This window comes from Capricornis sumatraensis, chromosome 2, assembly GCF_032405125.1.
Source record: "Capricornis sumatraensis isolate serow.1 chromosome 2, serow.2, whole genome shotgun sequence".
NCBI classification, from domain to species: domain Eukaryota; kingdom Metazoa; phylum Chordata; class Mammalia; order Artiodactyla; family Bovidae; genus Capricornis; species Capricornis sumatraensis.
The window spans coordinates 206,801,437-206,814,523 of NC_091070.1; the positions used below are offsets into that span (position 1 = coordinate 206,801,437).

A 13,087-nucleotide genomic window follows, 5' to 3' on the forward strand; every position below is an offset into this window, starting at 1 on the left:
ACACTGGTCATTAAGTCCTTTTTCATCTTGTTCTTTTGTGTGTTTTTGCCACCTCTTCTTAATGTCTTCTGCTTCTGTTAGGTCCTTACTGTTTCTGTCCTTTATTGGCCCATCTTTGCACAAAATGTTCCCTTGGTATGTCTAATTTTCTTGAAGAGATCTCTAGTTTGTCCCATTCTATTGTTTTCCTCTGTCTCTTTGCATTGTTCACTTAGGAAGGCTTTCTCACCTCTACTTGCTATTCTTTGGAACTCTGTATTCAGTTGGGTATATCTTTCCTTTTCTCCTTTGCCTTTTGCTTCTCCTCTTTTCTCAACTATTTGTAAGGCCTCCTCAGACAACCACTTTGTCTTCTTGTATTTTTCTTTCTTTTGGATGATCTTGGTCACTGCCTCCTGTACAATGTCATGAACCTCATCCATAGTTCTTCAGGCACTCTACCAGATCTAATCCTGTGAATCCATTTGTTATCTCCACTGTATAATCGTAAGGGATTTGATTTAGGTCATACCTGAATGGTGTAGTGATTTTAACTACTTTCTTCAATTTAAGCCTGAATTTTGCAATAAGAAGCTCATGATCTGAACCACAGTCAGCTCCAAGTCTTGTGTTTGCTGATTGTGTAGAGCTTCTCCATCTTTGGCTGCAAAGAATATAATCAATCTGATTTCACTACTGACTGTCTAGTTATATTCATGTGTAGAGTCTTCTCTTGTGTTGTTGGAAGAGGGTGTTTGCTATCACCAGTGCATTCTCTTGGCACAACTCCATTAGCTTTTGCTCTGCTTCATTTTGTTCTCCAGTGCCAAACTTGCCTGTTACTCCAGGTTATCTCTTGACTTCCTTCTTTTGCATTCCAATTCCCTATGATGAAAAGGACTTCTTTTTAGCTGTTAGTTTCTGGAAGTTCTCGTAGAGCTTCAGTCGTGTCTGACTCTGTGCGACCCCATACACGGCAGCCCAACAGGCTCCCCCATCCCTGGGATTCTCCAGGCAAGAACACTGGAGTGGGTTGCCATTTCCTTCTCCAACGCGTGAAAGTGAAAAGTGAAAGTGAAGTCGCTCAGTTGTGTCCAACTCTTAGCGACCCCATGGACTGCAGCCTACCAGGCTCCTCCATCCATGGGATTTTTCAGGCAAGAGTACTGGAGTGGGGTGCCATTGTAGCCAACTTCAGCTTTTCAGCATTAGTGGTTGGGGCATAGACTTGGATTACTGTGATATTGAATGGTTTGCCTTGGAAATGAACAGAGATCATTCTGTCATTTTTAAGACTGCACCCAAGTACTGCATTTTGGACTCTTTGTTGACTATGAGGGCTTCTCCATTTCTTCTAAGGGATTCTTGCCCACAGTAGTAGATATAATGATCATCTGAATTAAGTTTGCCTATTCCTGTCCATTTAAATTTCTTAGGGAAAATTATTTCTCACCTAATAGTCTATGCCCAGCCAAACTATCAATCAACTCTGAGGGTATAACAAAGTCAATTTCAGAAATGTGAGGATCAAAATTTTTACTTCCCGAGTAGCCTTTCTCAGGCAGTTGCTAAAGGATATGCTCTGCCAATGTGAGGAAGTAAATCAAGAGAGAAGAAGCGGGGACTTCCCTTGTGGTACAGTGGTTAGGAATTGCCTTGCAATGCAGGGGATGTGGGTTCAATCCCAGGTCAGGGAACTAAGATCCCGCATGCTATGGAGCTACTGCGCCCATGCACCACAACTAGACTGTCCATGGGCTGCAACAAAGATCCTGCAGGCTGCAACTGAGATCCAGTGAAGCCAAATAAATAAATATTTTTTAAAAAAGAAAGAAAGAAGAAGCCGTGAGCTCCAGAAAATGGAGGAGTCAAAACAGGAGAGAAGCACGGGGAATTTCCAGGATGATGGCGAAGGGAAGTTGCAAAATGACAGCTGTGAAACAGACCTAGAGATCAAGTTCAAACTGTAACAGGAAGACAAAGGGCTCCTAGAGGGATGTTTCCAAGAAAGAAATGGAACTAATAGATTGATAACCTGACATGTTTGACCATATGAAGCAACCTTTGTAGCTCTTGTGGGAATGTGAAGGGTTAAATTCATTTACATAGATTAAAAATATCCATAGAAAGGAATATCTACATTGATATCTAAGCCAAAAAGAAAATTACAATTTAACTCTGAAAATAAATGTTTTAAGAGAGAAAATGAAGGGACCTCCCTGGCAGCCCAGTGACTAAGACTGGGGGCCTAGGCTCCCAGTGCAGGGGGCCTAGGTTCAATCCTTGGTCAGGGAACTAGATCTCACAGGCCACAACTAAGAGTTCACATGCAGCAGCTGAAGATCCTCCAAGCACCAACTAGAAAATCTAAAAAAATTAAGGAAATGTAGTCAGAGTAATCCATACTTACAATCCATAAACCATACTCTACAGTCAGAACATTATACATATTGAATATTTATTTCATAATTGATCTGTAAAAGATGCTTCCCAGGTGGCTCAGTGGTAAAGAATCTACCTGCCAATGCAGGAGATGCGGGTTCGATCTCTGGGTCAGGAAGATCTCCTGGAGTAGGAAATGGCAGCCCACTCCAGTATTCTTGCCTGGAAAATTCCATAGAGAGAGGAGCTAAGTGGGCTACAGTCCATGGGGTCGCATGAGCTGGACACCACTGAGCACACACCCAAGGACAAGGAATTGATTTGTAATTCTATTTGGGTGAATAAGGGAAGACAAAGTATGTGTGATGGAAAAGGAAATATAAGAGTTACATGTCCTTCTATTCTATTTTTATAATTATTTATTTTCAGGTATTTATTTTTGACTGTGCTGGGTCTTCATTGTTGCGTGAACTTTTTTTTTTCCTAGTTGCATTGCAGTGGGTTCTCTTGGTTGTGGAGCACGGGCTCTAGGGCACATGGGCTTCAGTAAGTTGCAGCGTGTAGGCTCAACAGTTACGGTTTCCTTGCTCTAGAGTACAGGCTCAGCAGTTGTGGCCCATGGGGTTAGTTACTCCAAGGCGTAGGGGATCTCCCCAGATCAGGGATCGAACTTGTGTCTCCTGGATTGGCAGGCAGATTCTTTACCACCGAGCCACCAGGGAAACCCCTACATCTCCTTCTGTTTTTTGCCATCTCCTTCTATTTTAAATGTAAATAGGAATTTAAAAATTCCTATTGACCTTCCCAGCCAATAGCTGTGAGAAATAAATTTATGTTCTTTATATGCCCTTCCCCCAATTTTAAAATTAGGTCGTCTGTATTGGTCAAAATATGGAAGGAAATATGAGGAACAAAAAGCTTGGTAAACCAGTAGTTGCCTTTGGGGGATGGGAATCAGGGATGGTAAGGGGAGAGGAGAAGATTACCTTTTATTTTTTAACCTTGTCATACTACCGCACAATTGCACTCATCTCACACGCTAGTAAAGTAATGCTCAAAATTCTCCAAGCCAGGCTTTAGCAATATGTGAACTGCGAAATTCCAGATGTTCAAGCTGGTTTTAGAAAAAGCAGAGGAACCAGAGACCAAATTGCCAACATCTGCTGGATCATCGAAATAGCAAGAGAGTTCCAGAAAAACATCTATTTCTGCTTTATTGACTATGCCAAAGCCTTTGACTGTGTGGATCACAATCAACTGTGGAAAATTCTGAAAGAGATGGGAATACCAGACCACTTGACCTGCCTCTTGAGAAATCTGTATGCAGGTCAGGAAGCAACAGTTAAACTGGACATGGAACAACAGACTGGTTCCAAATCAGGAAAGGAGTACATCAAGGCTGTATATTGTCACCCTGCTTATTTAACTTCTATGCAGAGTACATCATGAGAAACGCTGGGCTGGAAGAAGCACAAGCTGGAATCAAGATTGCCGGGAGAAATATCAATAACCTCAGATATGCAGATGGCACGACCTTTATGGCAGAAAGTGAAGAAGAACTAAAGAGCCTCTTGATGAAGGTGAAAGAGGAGAGTGAAAAAGTTGGCTTAAAGCTCAACATTCAGAAAACTAAGATCATGGCATCTGCTCCCATCACTTCATGGCAAATAAATAGGGAAACAGTGGGAACAGTGACAGACTTACTTTTGGGGGGCTCCAAAATCACTGCAGATGGTGATTGCAGCCATGAAATTAAGAGACACTTGCTCCTTGGAAGGAAAGTTATGACTAACCTGGACAGCATATTAAAAAGCAGAGACCTTACTTTGCCAACAAAGGTCCATCTAGTCAAGGCTATGATTTTTCCAGTAGTCATGTATGGATGTGAGAGTTGGACTATAAAGAAAGCTGAGCACAGAAGAACTGATGCTTTTGAACTGTGGTGTTGGAGAAGACTCTTGAGAGTCCCTTGAACTGCAAGGAGATCCAACCAGTCCATCCTGAAGGAGATCAGTCCTGGGTGTTCATTGGAAGGACTGACGTTGAAGCTGAAACTCCAATACTTTCGCTACCTGATGTGAAGAGCTGACTCATTGGGAAAGACCCTGATGCTGAGAAAGATTGAGGACAGGAGGAGAAGGGAACAACAGAGGATGAGATGGTTGAATGGCGTCACCAACTCAATGGACACCGGTTTGGGTGAACTCTGGGAGTTGGTGATGGACAGGAAGGCCTGGCATACTGTGGTTCATGGGGTCACAAAGAGTCAGACATGACTGAGTGACTGAAATGAACTGAACATTTAGTTGATTTTGAAAAATGATTTACATGTATTTTTTTATTCAAAATATGTTTTCAGGAAAGCAAAGGAGGAACTTCCCTGGTGGTCCAGTGGTTAAGAATCTGCCTTGCAATGCAGGGGAAGCATGTTCAATTCCTGATCAGAGAACTAAGATCTCAGGTGTCTCAGAGGAACTAAGTCCATGAGCCACAAGAGAGTTTGTTGCACTGAAACCAGGAACCAAAACAGTCAAATAATTAAATAACATAACATAATTGTTTCTAAAAAAGGAAATAAAATTTTAAATTGCAGAAAAACTGAATTTTTTCAGTTTTTGAATTCATGAATTCATCACCATCCTAGGTCCAGACATCACTCAGAAGCCAGAGCTGTTAGCCCTAAAAGCAGCAGCATCTCTGCAGAACAGACGCACATTAACCAGGCTCAGGAGAGTAATATTTCAAATCAGATGGCAATTCATTAAGTTATAAGGGGAAGCAGGGCTTTGAAGCAGACTGGATCTTCTTGTTCACTGATGAGTGCATTCTCTCCCTGTGGGCGGATCTACATAGGGAACTGGTTTTCAGCAGGTTGCTTGGTGATCCAGAGCACAAGTGAAGTGGGGAGGGGGCGGTGAATTGGGTGGTTTCAAAGAATGATGTTTCCATCTCCCTTGTTCCTGGACCAGCATCTTTGTCCCCAGACAGGGCTAGGATGACACTCTGGTGATTGCTTCTTGATCTCTGTTTTGTTGACTGTCCAGACTCCTTCTTACCAGCACCTCCTTCTCTTTAGTTGTATCAATACCTTTATTCAGGTTACAGTCTAGACTGAGCCTGACAGTGCTTCTGTCTCCAGTAGGTAGACTGGCACATTTCTACATTAAAGCATTAGAGACTTGTCTCCAAACAGGCAACACATTTACGAAGCACCTCCGACGTGTTAGGCTCTGTTCTAAACTCTGGAGTTGCAGCAGTCAAGGCTGACATCTGACCTAGCCCTCAGTGAGCTTACAGTCTGGTGAGGAAAACAAAGTATGCGATGTGAAGGAGCAGTCTAACTCTCAGAAGACAACTTAATTTACTTTATTCTAGTTCTTGAGGTGAGGACACATCCTGGTTGTCTCCAGAAATCACCTACTACAATGAACCATGGGGAGGGGCTGTTGAGTAATGAATCTCATCTTGACAGAGAAAGAAGATCCATTTCTCGAGCACATATTCCCAAGCCTCCCGTGGATTCTATGCCCCAAATCTTCCCAGTAAAATGATTTTCTGCTTAAATGTATCTGTCGTTTGTAACCAAGAACTCCGACTAGTATAGCAACCATTTCAGATATCTGTAGACCAGAGAACAAGTTCCCCAAAGACAAATCCAACCCCTCTGCCTCAGGGCTGCAACCAACCTGGAACCTCTCTGATCTGTGCCTTCCATTCAGCACAAAGCAGGACACACAGGCTCTCTCAATAAAATCTGGTTGGCTGAGTCGCTTAGTAAGTTCAACCACAAGCTGTTCTATGTACTTAAATTGCAAAGCTAGTAAGAACTAGTTGCTGCTTTCAAAGATGTCCACATGCACCTTCAAGCTAACATATGCAAAACAGAGGCTGTCGTCTTTCTTTCCTTTTCTGCCAACTTGTATATCAACTCGTGTTTAGTGTCTCATGCTCCAGCCACACTGAGCTGCTTGCACATCTCACATCCCTCTGCTGGGGTTTCATCAGTGAGTAGTTTGGTGTTCTTAGACCACAGCGGTAGGAGAGAAAGACAGCAGGTAATCGGGCTGCTGCTTGTAGACCAGACCTTGAAGGCCAGTTAGAGCATTCTAGATGTATTGGCTGCTATCCCAGGTTACTTTCCTTGGTCTGAATAGAATACCCCATAGTTTAGCTTTTCCTCTTCTACTGAAGGAAGTCTGCGAAGGAGAGGATACAAGGTTTATATGTTCATCATCTTGGCCAGAGATACAGCTACAATCCAGATTCTCATTTTACAGATAAGTAAATAGAGGCTTAAAAGGACTTGACTGTAGAGCTAGCAAGTAGCAAAACAAAGGCTTGAATGAAGTTTCCAGACTCCAAACTCCCATTCTTTCCTGTATTAGGACAGCTGATACAGAATGTTTTGTGTGTGGTTTGAGGGAGGGGAATCGCCTTGATCTGTTCTTGGGGGAAAATTCTCCTTATCACCCATACCAGGAGCTAAATTTGTTCTGCTTGCCTCTCCTGGCCTAGTTCCCTTCCCTAGATACTGTCTTCTTAAACCCTCACAACAGTTCTGTGAGGTATTACCATCCCTTCATTTTATAGATGAGACTGAAGCTCAGAATGTTTCAATTTCAGGCTCCGGAATCTTCACCACCTTGCTTCGCTGAGGTCCGTCCAGGTTTGGGAACACCAAGCTGATGAAGCGGGGCCAAAGGGTGAGGAAGGCAGTGCCGGGGACCGGGCTGGGGTTTTAAGGCTGAGGACCACCAGGTGGCGCGGTCGAGGTGCGGCTGCCCCCTACTTACCTCACCTCTCGCGGGCCAGACGTACCAAAACTAAACGGGGCGAGCTCGGGGAAGTAGGCTCGCGGAGCAGGGAGTAGTTTTCCTGAACCCAGAGTATGCAAGGAGCTCCGTTCTCGCTCAGCCTCCAGAGGACCTCCCGAACCTCTCTAAAGAGTTACGACCCCACCGATCGACCGCCGGGCCGCATCAGCCCGCCGCCAGCTCCGCGCTCCGCACTGTGCAGTTCATTTGGTGGGCCTGGGACTCCACAGCCCCCACCTGTCGACCGAGGAGGCGGGGCGTGGGCGGGGCTGGTCCCGTAGGGCCCGCCCCCTGTCCCTGAGCCGCGGGCGCGCGACGAGATATAAGGCAGCCTGGAAACAATGCGCCTGCACCTCGCGCTCCCGCGCCGCTCCCGGGAGCGTCCGGGCCGCCGTGCGCGAGCGAGGGCGGGAGCGCGCGCTGGGAGGCTAGCGCTTGTGTGCGGGCCTCGCACTCGGTGGCGCGCATGTGCAAGTGTGCGGGCTGCTTCGCTGCCCCGAGCGGGCGGGGAGCCGGTCCGCTCCAGGTGGCCGGTGGCGGGAGCGAGGTGAGGCTGCGGGCAGCCTGGGAACGGGCGCGGGTTCCGGGGGACGGGCTGCAGGCTGCCTTCTGAGCACAGCGCGGCCCCCGCCCGACCCGGCCGGGCCCTCGGAGCTGCGCTCCGGGCGGCGCTGGCAAAGTTTGCTTTGAACTCGCTCCCTGCAGCCTAGTCCGCGCGCTGTGAGCGGCTTCCCCAGGCACGCTGACCTGGGTCCGGGCTGCCCGGGACGCTAGGGAAGGGCGCGGGCTCCAAGCCGTGAGGTTGGAGACGTACGAGAGCCTGGCAGCCAGCTGTACTGGGGGGCCGGGGGACGCTTCCCTCCCTGGGCCCGCACCTGGGTCAGCACATCCCCCTTCCCTCCCGCAGGGAGCGGACATGGACTTCGACTCGTACCAGCACTATTTCTACGACTATGACTGCGGAGAGGATTTCTACCGCTCCACGGCGCCCAGCGAGGACATCTGGAAGAAATTCGAGCTGGTGCCGTCGCCCCCCACGTCGCCGCCCTGGAGCTCCGGTCCCGGCGACGGAGACGCGGGCCCCGGAATTGGTCCTCCGGAGCCGTGGCCCGGAGGGGGCGCCGGGGACGATGCAGAATCCCGGGGTCACTCGAAAGCTTGGGGCAGGAACTACGCTTCCATCATCCGCCGAGACTGTATGTGGAGCGGCTTTTCGGCCCGGGAACGGCTGGAGAGAGCGGTGAGCGACCGGCTTGTCGCTGGCGCGCCCCGGGGGAACCCGCCCAAGGCGCCCGCCGCCCCGGACTGCGCTCCCAGCCTCGAAGCCGGCAACCCGGCGCCCGCTGCCCCCTGTCCGCTGGGCGAGCCCAAGACCCAGGCCTGCTCGGGGTCCGAGAGCCCAAGCGACTCGGGTAAGGACCGCCCCGGGTCATCCAAGAGGGGGCACCCCATGGGTGGCCAAACCTCTGCCGCTGAGGTCAGGCACTGGGTCTGCGCAAGCCCTTCCGCCACCTCCCTCTTCCTCTGGCTGAAGCTGCCGGTGTAGCCCCCAGCGGTGTCTGTCTGGCACGTGGGAGTGTTAGTAAACAGTTTGAAGAAGTGGCGTGGGAGCCAGCGTCCCTTTGATGATGATTGGAGCCCCAGGGGACAAGGGAGACAGGGTGAGGCTTGGCACTTAGGGAGAACAATACGGGGATTGGACCACAGGGGATTTCTGCCCTCCGAAGGCTGGAAAGGGTCCCTTAAGGGTCACTCCAGACTTGAATTTTTGTGTTGCTGTCTCTTTCTCTGGGAAACTCACTCCCCTGGGGAGAGAAGCTGAGAAGCCTTTTGTGCAAAGCCAAAGCCTTCATCCTTTAAAAAACCTGGTCTCCTACCTGCTTTATTTTAAAATGACAATAATGGCTCCTCCTCCATCCCCACCTCTTACCACGTATTCATCCTCACATCACCCATGAGACAGTAATGGAGGAATGACTGCTCCCCATTAACAGATGGAAAAACCGAGGCTTAGAAATAGGAAATCGCCAGAAGTGAACGCCAGCTTCCTGCCATCCAGCCAGCTTCTTTTGCTCAATCCTCCATCCCAACCAGGCACTTCTCTGATGTTTAGAGGAACTTACTGGTTATCTTATCTGAGAAGTGGTACATCTTGCCATTTTGCTCTGGCCTGTGGTGAGGTGTTCCTCTAAGAACAGTTCATCTGAGGGCTTTCAGCTGCTTCATTTGTATTCAACAAATGTTCACTGGCCTCTACTTTGTGCTAAGCTCTGGGGTTAGTGCTGGGGGTCACAGATATGGAGCTCCAGGCTCCCCTTCCCCATCCTTGAATGCAAGTGTACATCTCACTGAGCACAGCCTGCTGCATCTGTGCCACCAGACTATGTCGTTCTTAGCCTAACCTCTTCTTCGAGGTGCCCATGAGAAATACTGGGGAGGGTGTTTTATAGTTTGCACACTGAGGCTTGTGTCAGATAAATCAGGACTGAAAACTCAAGTAGCTTTTAAGAACAATTTAAAAAAAAAAAAGAATAATTTACATGACCGTTTAGAGGGAACTGGCGAATGGGTATGGAGGTTCTCATACACTTAAGGGTGAACATAAGGAAGGAAACACAATGAAAAGTCAAAAAAATTTTTTTTTCTGGTTCACTATGTTAAGGTCATTTTTAACCTGCCTACTTTTTACACCAAGACCTTCTGTTTGTTTAATGGCTGGAATGGGAACTTTGAGATCAAGAAACCAATAAAGATGTATCTCTACAAAAGCTGATATGGTAGAGTGGAAAGTGCATTGTTTCGGGAATCTGGAGATCTTAGTTTTAGATCCAGAATGTTATAAAGGTGCTGTGTGGACTTGGCTGACCTGGCTCTCAGTTTCTCCCTTTGCATGTTAGCGAGTTTGACCTGATCATCCAACTGAGGACATGTCCTTGTCTGGGTAGAGTTAGACATGCTCTCTGAAAAGGAGAATGGTGTCTCACATTATTTTTTTCTTAGGCAGAACCTTCCCCAGCTATGGGGCTTAACCCTGAAGTATTAAAGGTTTGGGAGTGGGGAAGTGTCCTGTATCATTTTCTAACCTGCCCTTTACCCTGAACCTGTTTGCAAGCTCCTGGTTCACTCACAGGCCACATGGCCCAGAACAAAATGCAACAGATTGCAAACAATGAGGGGGGTGGGGAGAGTGACTGACGGCAAAGCTCAGCCAATAGGGGCTCGGGGCTGAGTAAGACCGCATTCCAAACTCCGCTCAGCCAGCCAATCACAGGTCTCGGGGCCAGGAGGGCTGAATGGTCAGGTTTTATTAATGGAGAAATAATGCGATTGTCCACACAATGGAAGCCTTCCTGACAAAGGGGCTCAAGCTTCGTGATTTGCGAAAGAGGCTGAGAACTGAGCTCTTCTGTTGTCAGGCTGAAATGCATAAAGGTGGCCTTCTCTGTAGGGGCTGCAAAACAGTGCAGAGCAGTAACGTTCTCCCCTAATTGTCCCTCTCCTGGTTGGGGTTAGCTAAGAGATCTTGGAGTAAGGGAATGATAGAGGCATGTCCAGGTGTTGCTAGTGTTTTGGCCCCTGTATCAAGACATTCCCTTGCCGCTCAATTCCTGCCCCCCAACTCCTGACCCCCTAGCACAAATAGCTTGGAAATGGTCTTTTGTACCTCTGTGAAGTTCCTGCGGCTTCTGCTGACCTGTGATTACAAATCCAATCTTCTTCTGGTCCAGGGAAGTGGGTGGGGCAGGCGACCTATAAATGATGGATGACTTTAGAAACCCACTGAACCCAAGAGCAAAATGCTCCTAAGGGAAACCCTTTCCCTCCCCTCTGTGGGTGAGGAGGGATGGGTTGTAGCCCTCCCTTCTCTGACTCTTCTGCTGAAAGGGATGGCAGAATAGAGAGGTGGGGGAATAATAGGATTTATAACTTGTGAAAAGTAACAATTCCCAAGTGCAGGCTGTGCTGGGCTGGAACAAAGGGCAGCTCTGCCCACAGACCCCTCATTTACAATTCTGATGGGGTATGAAAGAGCCCGACTGGGGAAGATCTTTATAGTTAAAACTTTGTCCCAGGCCGATAGCTCTTTCTCTCCATCCCGTCAGTGGGGGAGGGGAGAGCCTGTGCAGACTGGGGGCTGTTGGCTTGGGTCTGCCTTTTGTTCTTATCTAAGCCTTGCTGTGCAAAGAGAAATTGGAGAATATTTTCCTTCTTGCTTATTTCCCTTCCTTTCCTTCACACCACCCTTAGCCTTGATACAATTGAATCAGTTGTCTTTCTCCCCACGTGAATTTGTTTATATCTAAATTGGGAAGATGTCACCTCCTTTCCCAAATTCCAGCATAGGGTCTGTGTATGTGTTTCTCATGGGGTGTGTTTCTTCTGTTGATCTCTCTTCTCGGACAGAGGGTGAAGAAATTGACGTTGTGACAGTGGAGAAGAGGCAGTCCCTGGGTGTCCGGAAGCCGGTCACCATCACGGTGCGAGCAGACCCTTTGGACCCCTGCATGAAACACTTCCACATCTCCATCCATCAACAACAGCACAACTATGCTGCCCGTTTTCCTCCAGAAAGCTGCTCCCAAGGAGAGGCTCCAGAGCCAGGGCCCTGTGAAGATGGTCTGAAGACAGATGCACCAGAAGAAAAGGAAGATGAGGCAGATGAAGAAATTGTGAGTCTCCCACCTGTAGAAAGCGAGCCTTCCCAGTCCTGCAACCCCAAACCTGTCAGTTCTGACACTGAGGACGTGACCAAGAGGAAGAACCATAACTTCCTGGAGCGCAAAAGGCGGAATGACCTCCGTTCCAGGTTCTTGGCCCTGAGGGATCAGGTCCCTACCCTGGCCACCTGCTCCAAGGCCCCCAAAGTTGTGATCCTGAGCAAGGCCTTGGAATACTTGCAGGCCCTAGTGGGAGCCGAGAAGAGGATGGCTACGGAGAAAAGACAGCTCCGGTGTCGGCAGCAACAGCTGCAGAAGAGAATCGCGTACCTCAGTGGCTATTAACTGACCAAAGTCTGACTGCTCTGTCTTCACAGAGACCCAAGTTTATTTTTTAACCTTCCCTCTTCCCCTTAGAAATTTGCACATTTCAGTTCAGGTGGGGCGGCCTGGACAATAGATTCCCGGAATGCATTGCAGCCGGTGCACACACAAGAAGGGCTCGCATTCTTGGAAACATTGCAACCTGGCTCCCGCTCTGCCCTGACTTGCGGGAGTGCAGTGGCTTCTCTGGCGCCTTTGGCTTCTCAGGCAGGCAGCACTGAGGAGACTCTGGGTTTGTTGAGCTCACTAGCTCCGAAGAAAAGCCTGACAGATGCTATGCAACAGGTGGTGGACGTTGTCAGGGGGCTCCAGCCTGCATGAAATCTCACACTGCGGATGAGTCTTAGACTGAGAAAGGATGCTCCCACTGGTGTCTCTGGGGTGACGCTAGGACAGCTGGGCTTGGATGCTCTCCCCAGGCTTCTTTTTCCAAGAGACATACGAGCTGTCTTGAGTGAAGACGAGCTCGCAGACTTGATCAACAGGGACCATTACCTCACTGTCAGACACTTTACAGTAGCTGAGGAGTCAGAAACCTTTAGCATATATATATTCCCATGTTAGTTGACACCCCTCCTCCCACTCTCCATGCTGCGATCTTGAGAACTTATAACGCGCTTGGCCTCTTAGATTCTTTGTCTCAAGGCCCTCTGGGCCCTTTCCTCTGAGGGCAGAGACCATCCCATCCCCACCAGGAGCTTTTTTGGTTTCCTTCCACCTATGTTATGCAATGGGCTCTAAGGCCTTTTCCTACAGGTCAGAAATACTTCCCCAGGACACAGGGCAAAGCGTCCCAGCCTGTGACCCGGGGAAGGTTTGGAGTCCTGGCTGCGAAAGTGTTCCTTGCCCAGGTGTTTTCCATCTTGGAAA

The 13,087-nt window shown here is 48.5% G+C and overlaps 1 protein-coding gene across 1 annotated transcript; it reads left to right on the forward strand.

The window, feature by feature from the left end:
* The first annotated feature begins 7,641 nt into the window (after nucleotides 1–7,641).
* On the forward strand, nucleotides 7,642–12,178 carry MYCL (MYCL proto-oncogene, bHLH transcription factor). The gene is made up of 3 exons (XM_068966599.1): nucleotides 7,642–7,722; nucleotides 8,083–8,587; nucleotides 11,580–12,178. The coding sequence occupies exons 1-3, from the start codon at nucleotides 7,642–7,644 to the stop codon at nucleotides 12,176–12,178; spliced, it is 1,185 nt and encodes a 394-aa protein (XP_068822700.1).
* The last annotated feature ends 909 nt before the right edge of the window (nucleotides 12,179–13,087 follow it).

Coding starts and splice junctions, on each gene's coding strand:
- MYCL (XM_068966599.1), top strand. CDS start 7,642: ATGTGCAAGTGTGCGGGCTGCTTCGCTGCCCCGAGCGGGCGGGGAGCC. Junction 7,723..8,082: donor TGGCCGGTGGCGGGAGCGAG/GTGAGGCTGCGG, acceptor TCCCTCCCGCAG/GGAGCGGACATGGACTTCGA. Junction 8,588..11,579: donor CGAGAGCCCAAGCGACTCGG/GTAAGGACCGCC, acceptor CTTCTCGGACAG/AGGGTGAAGAAATTGACGTT.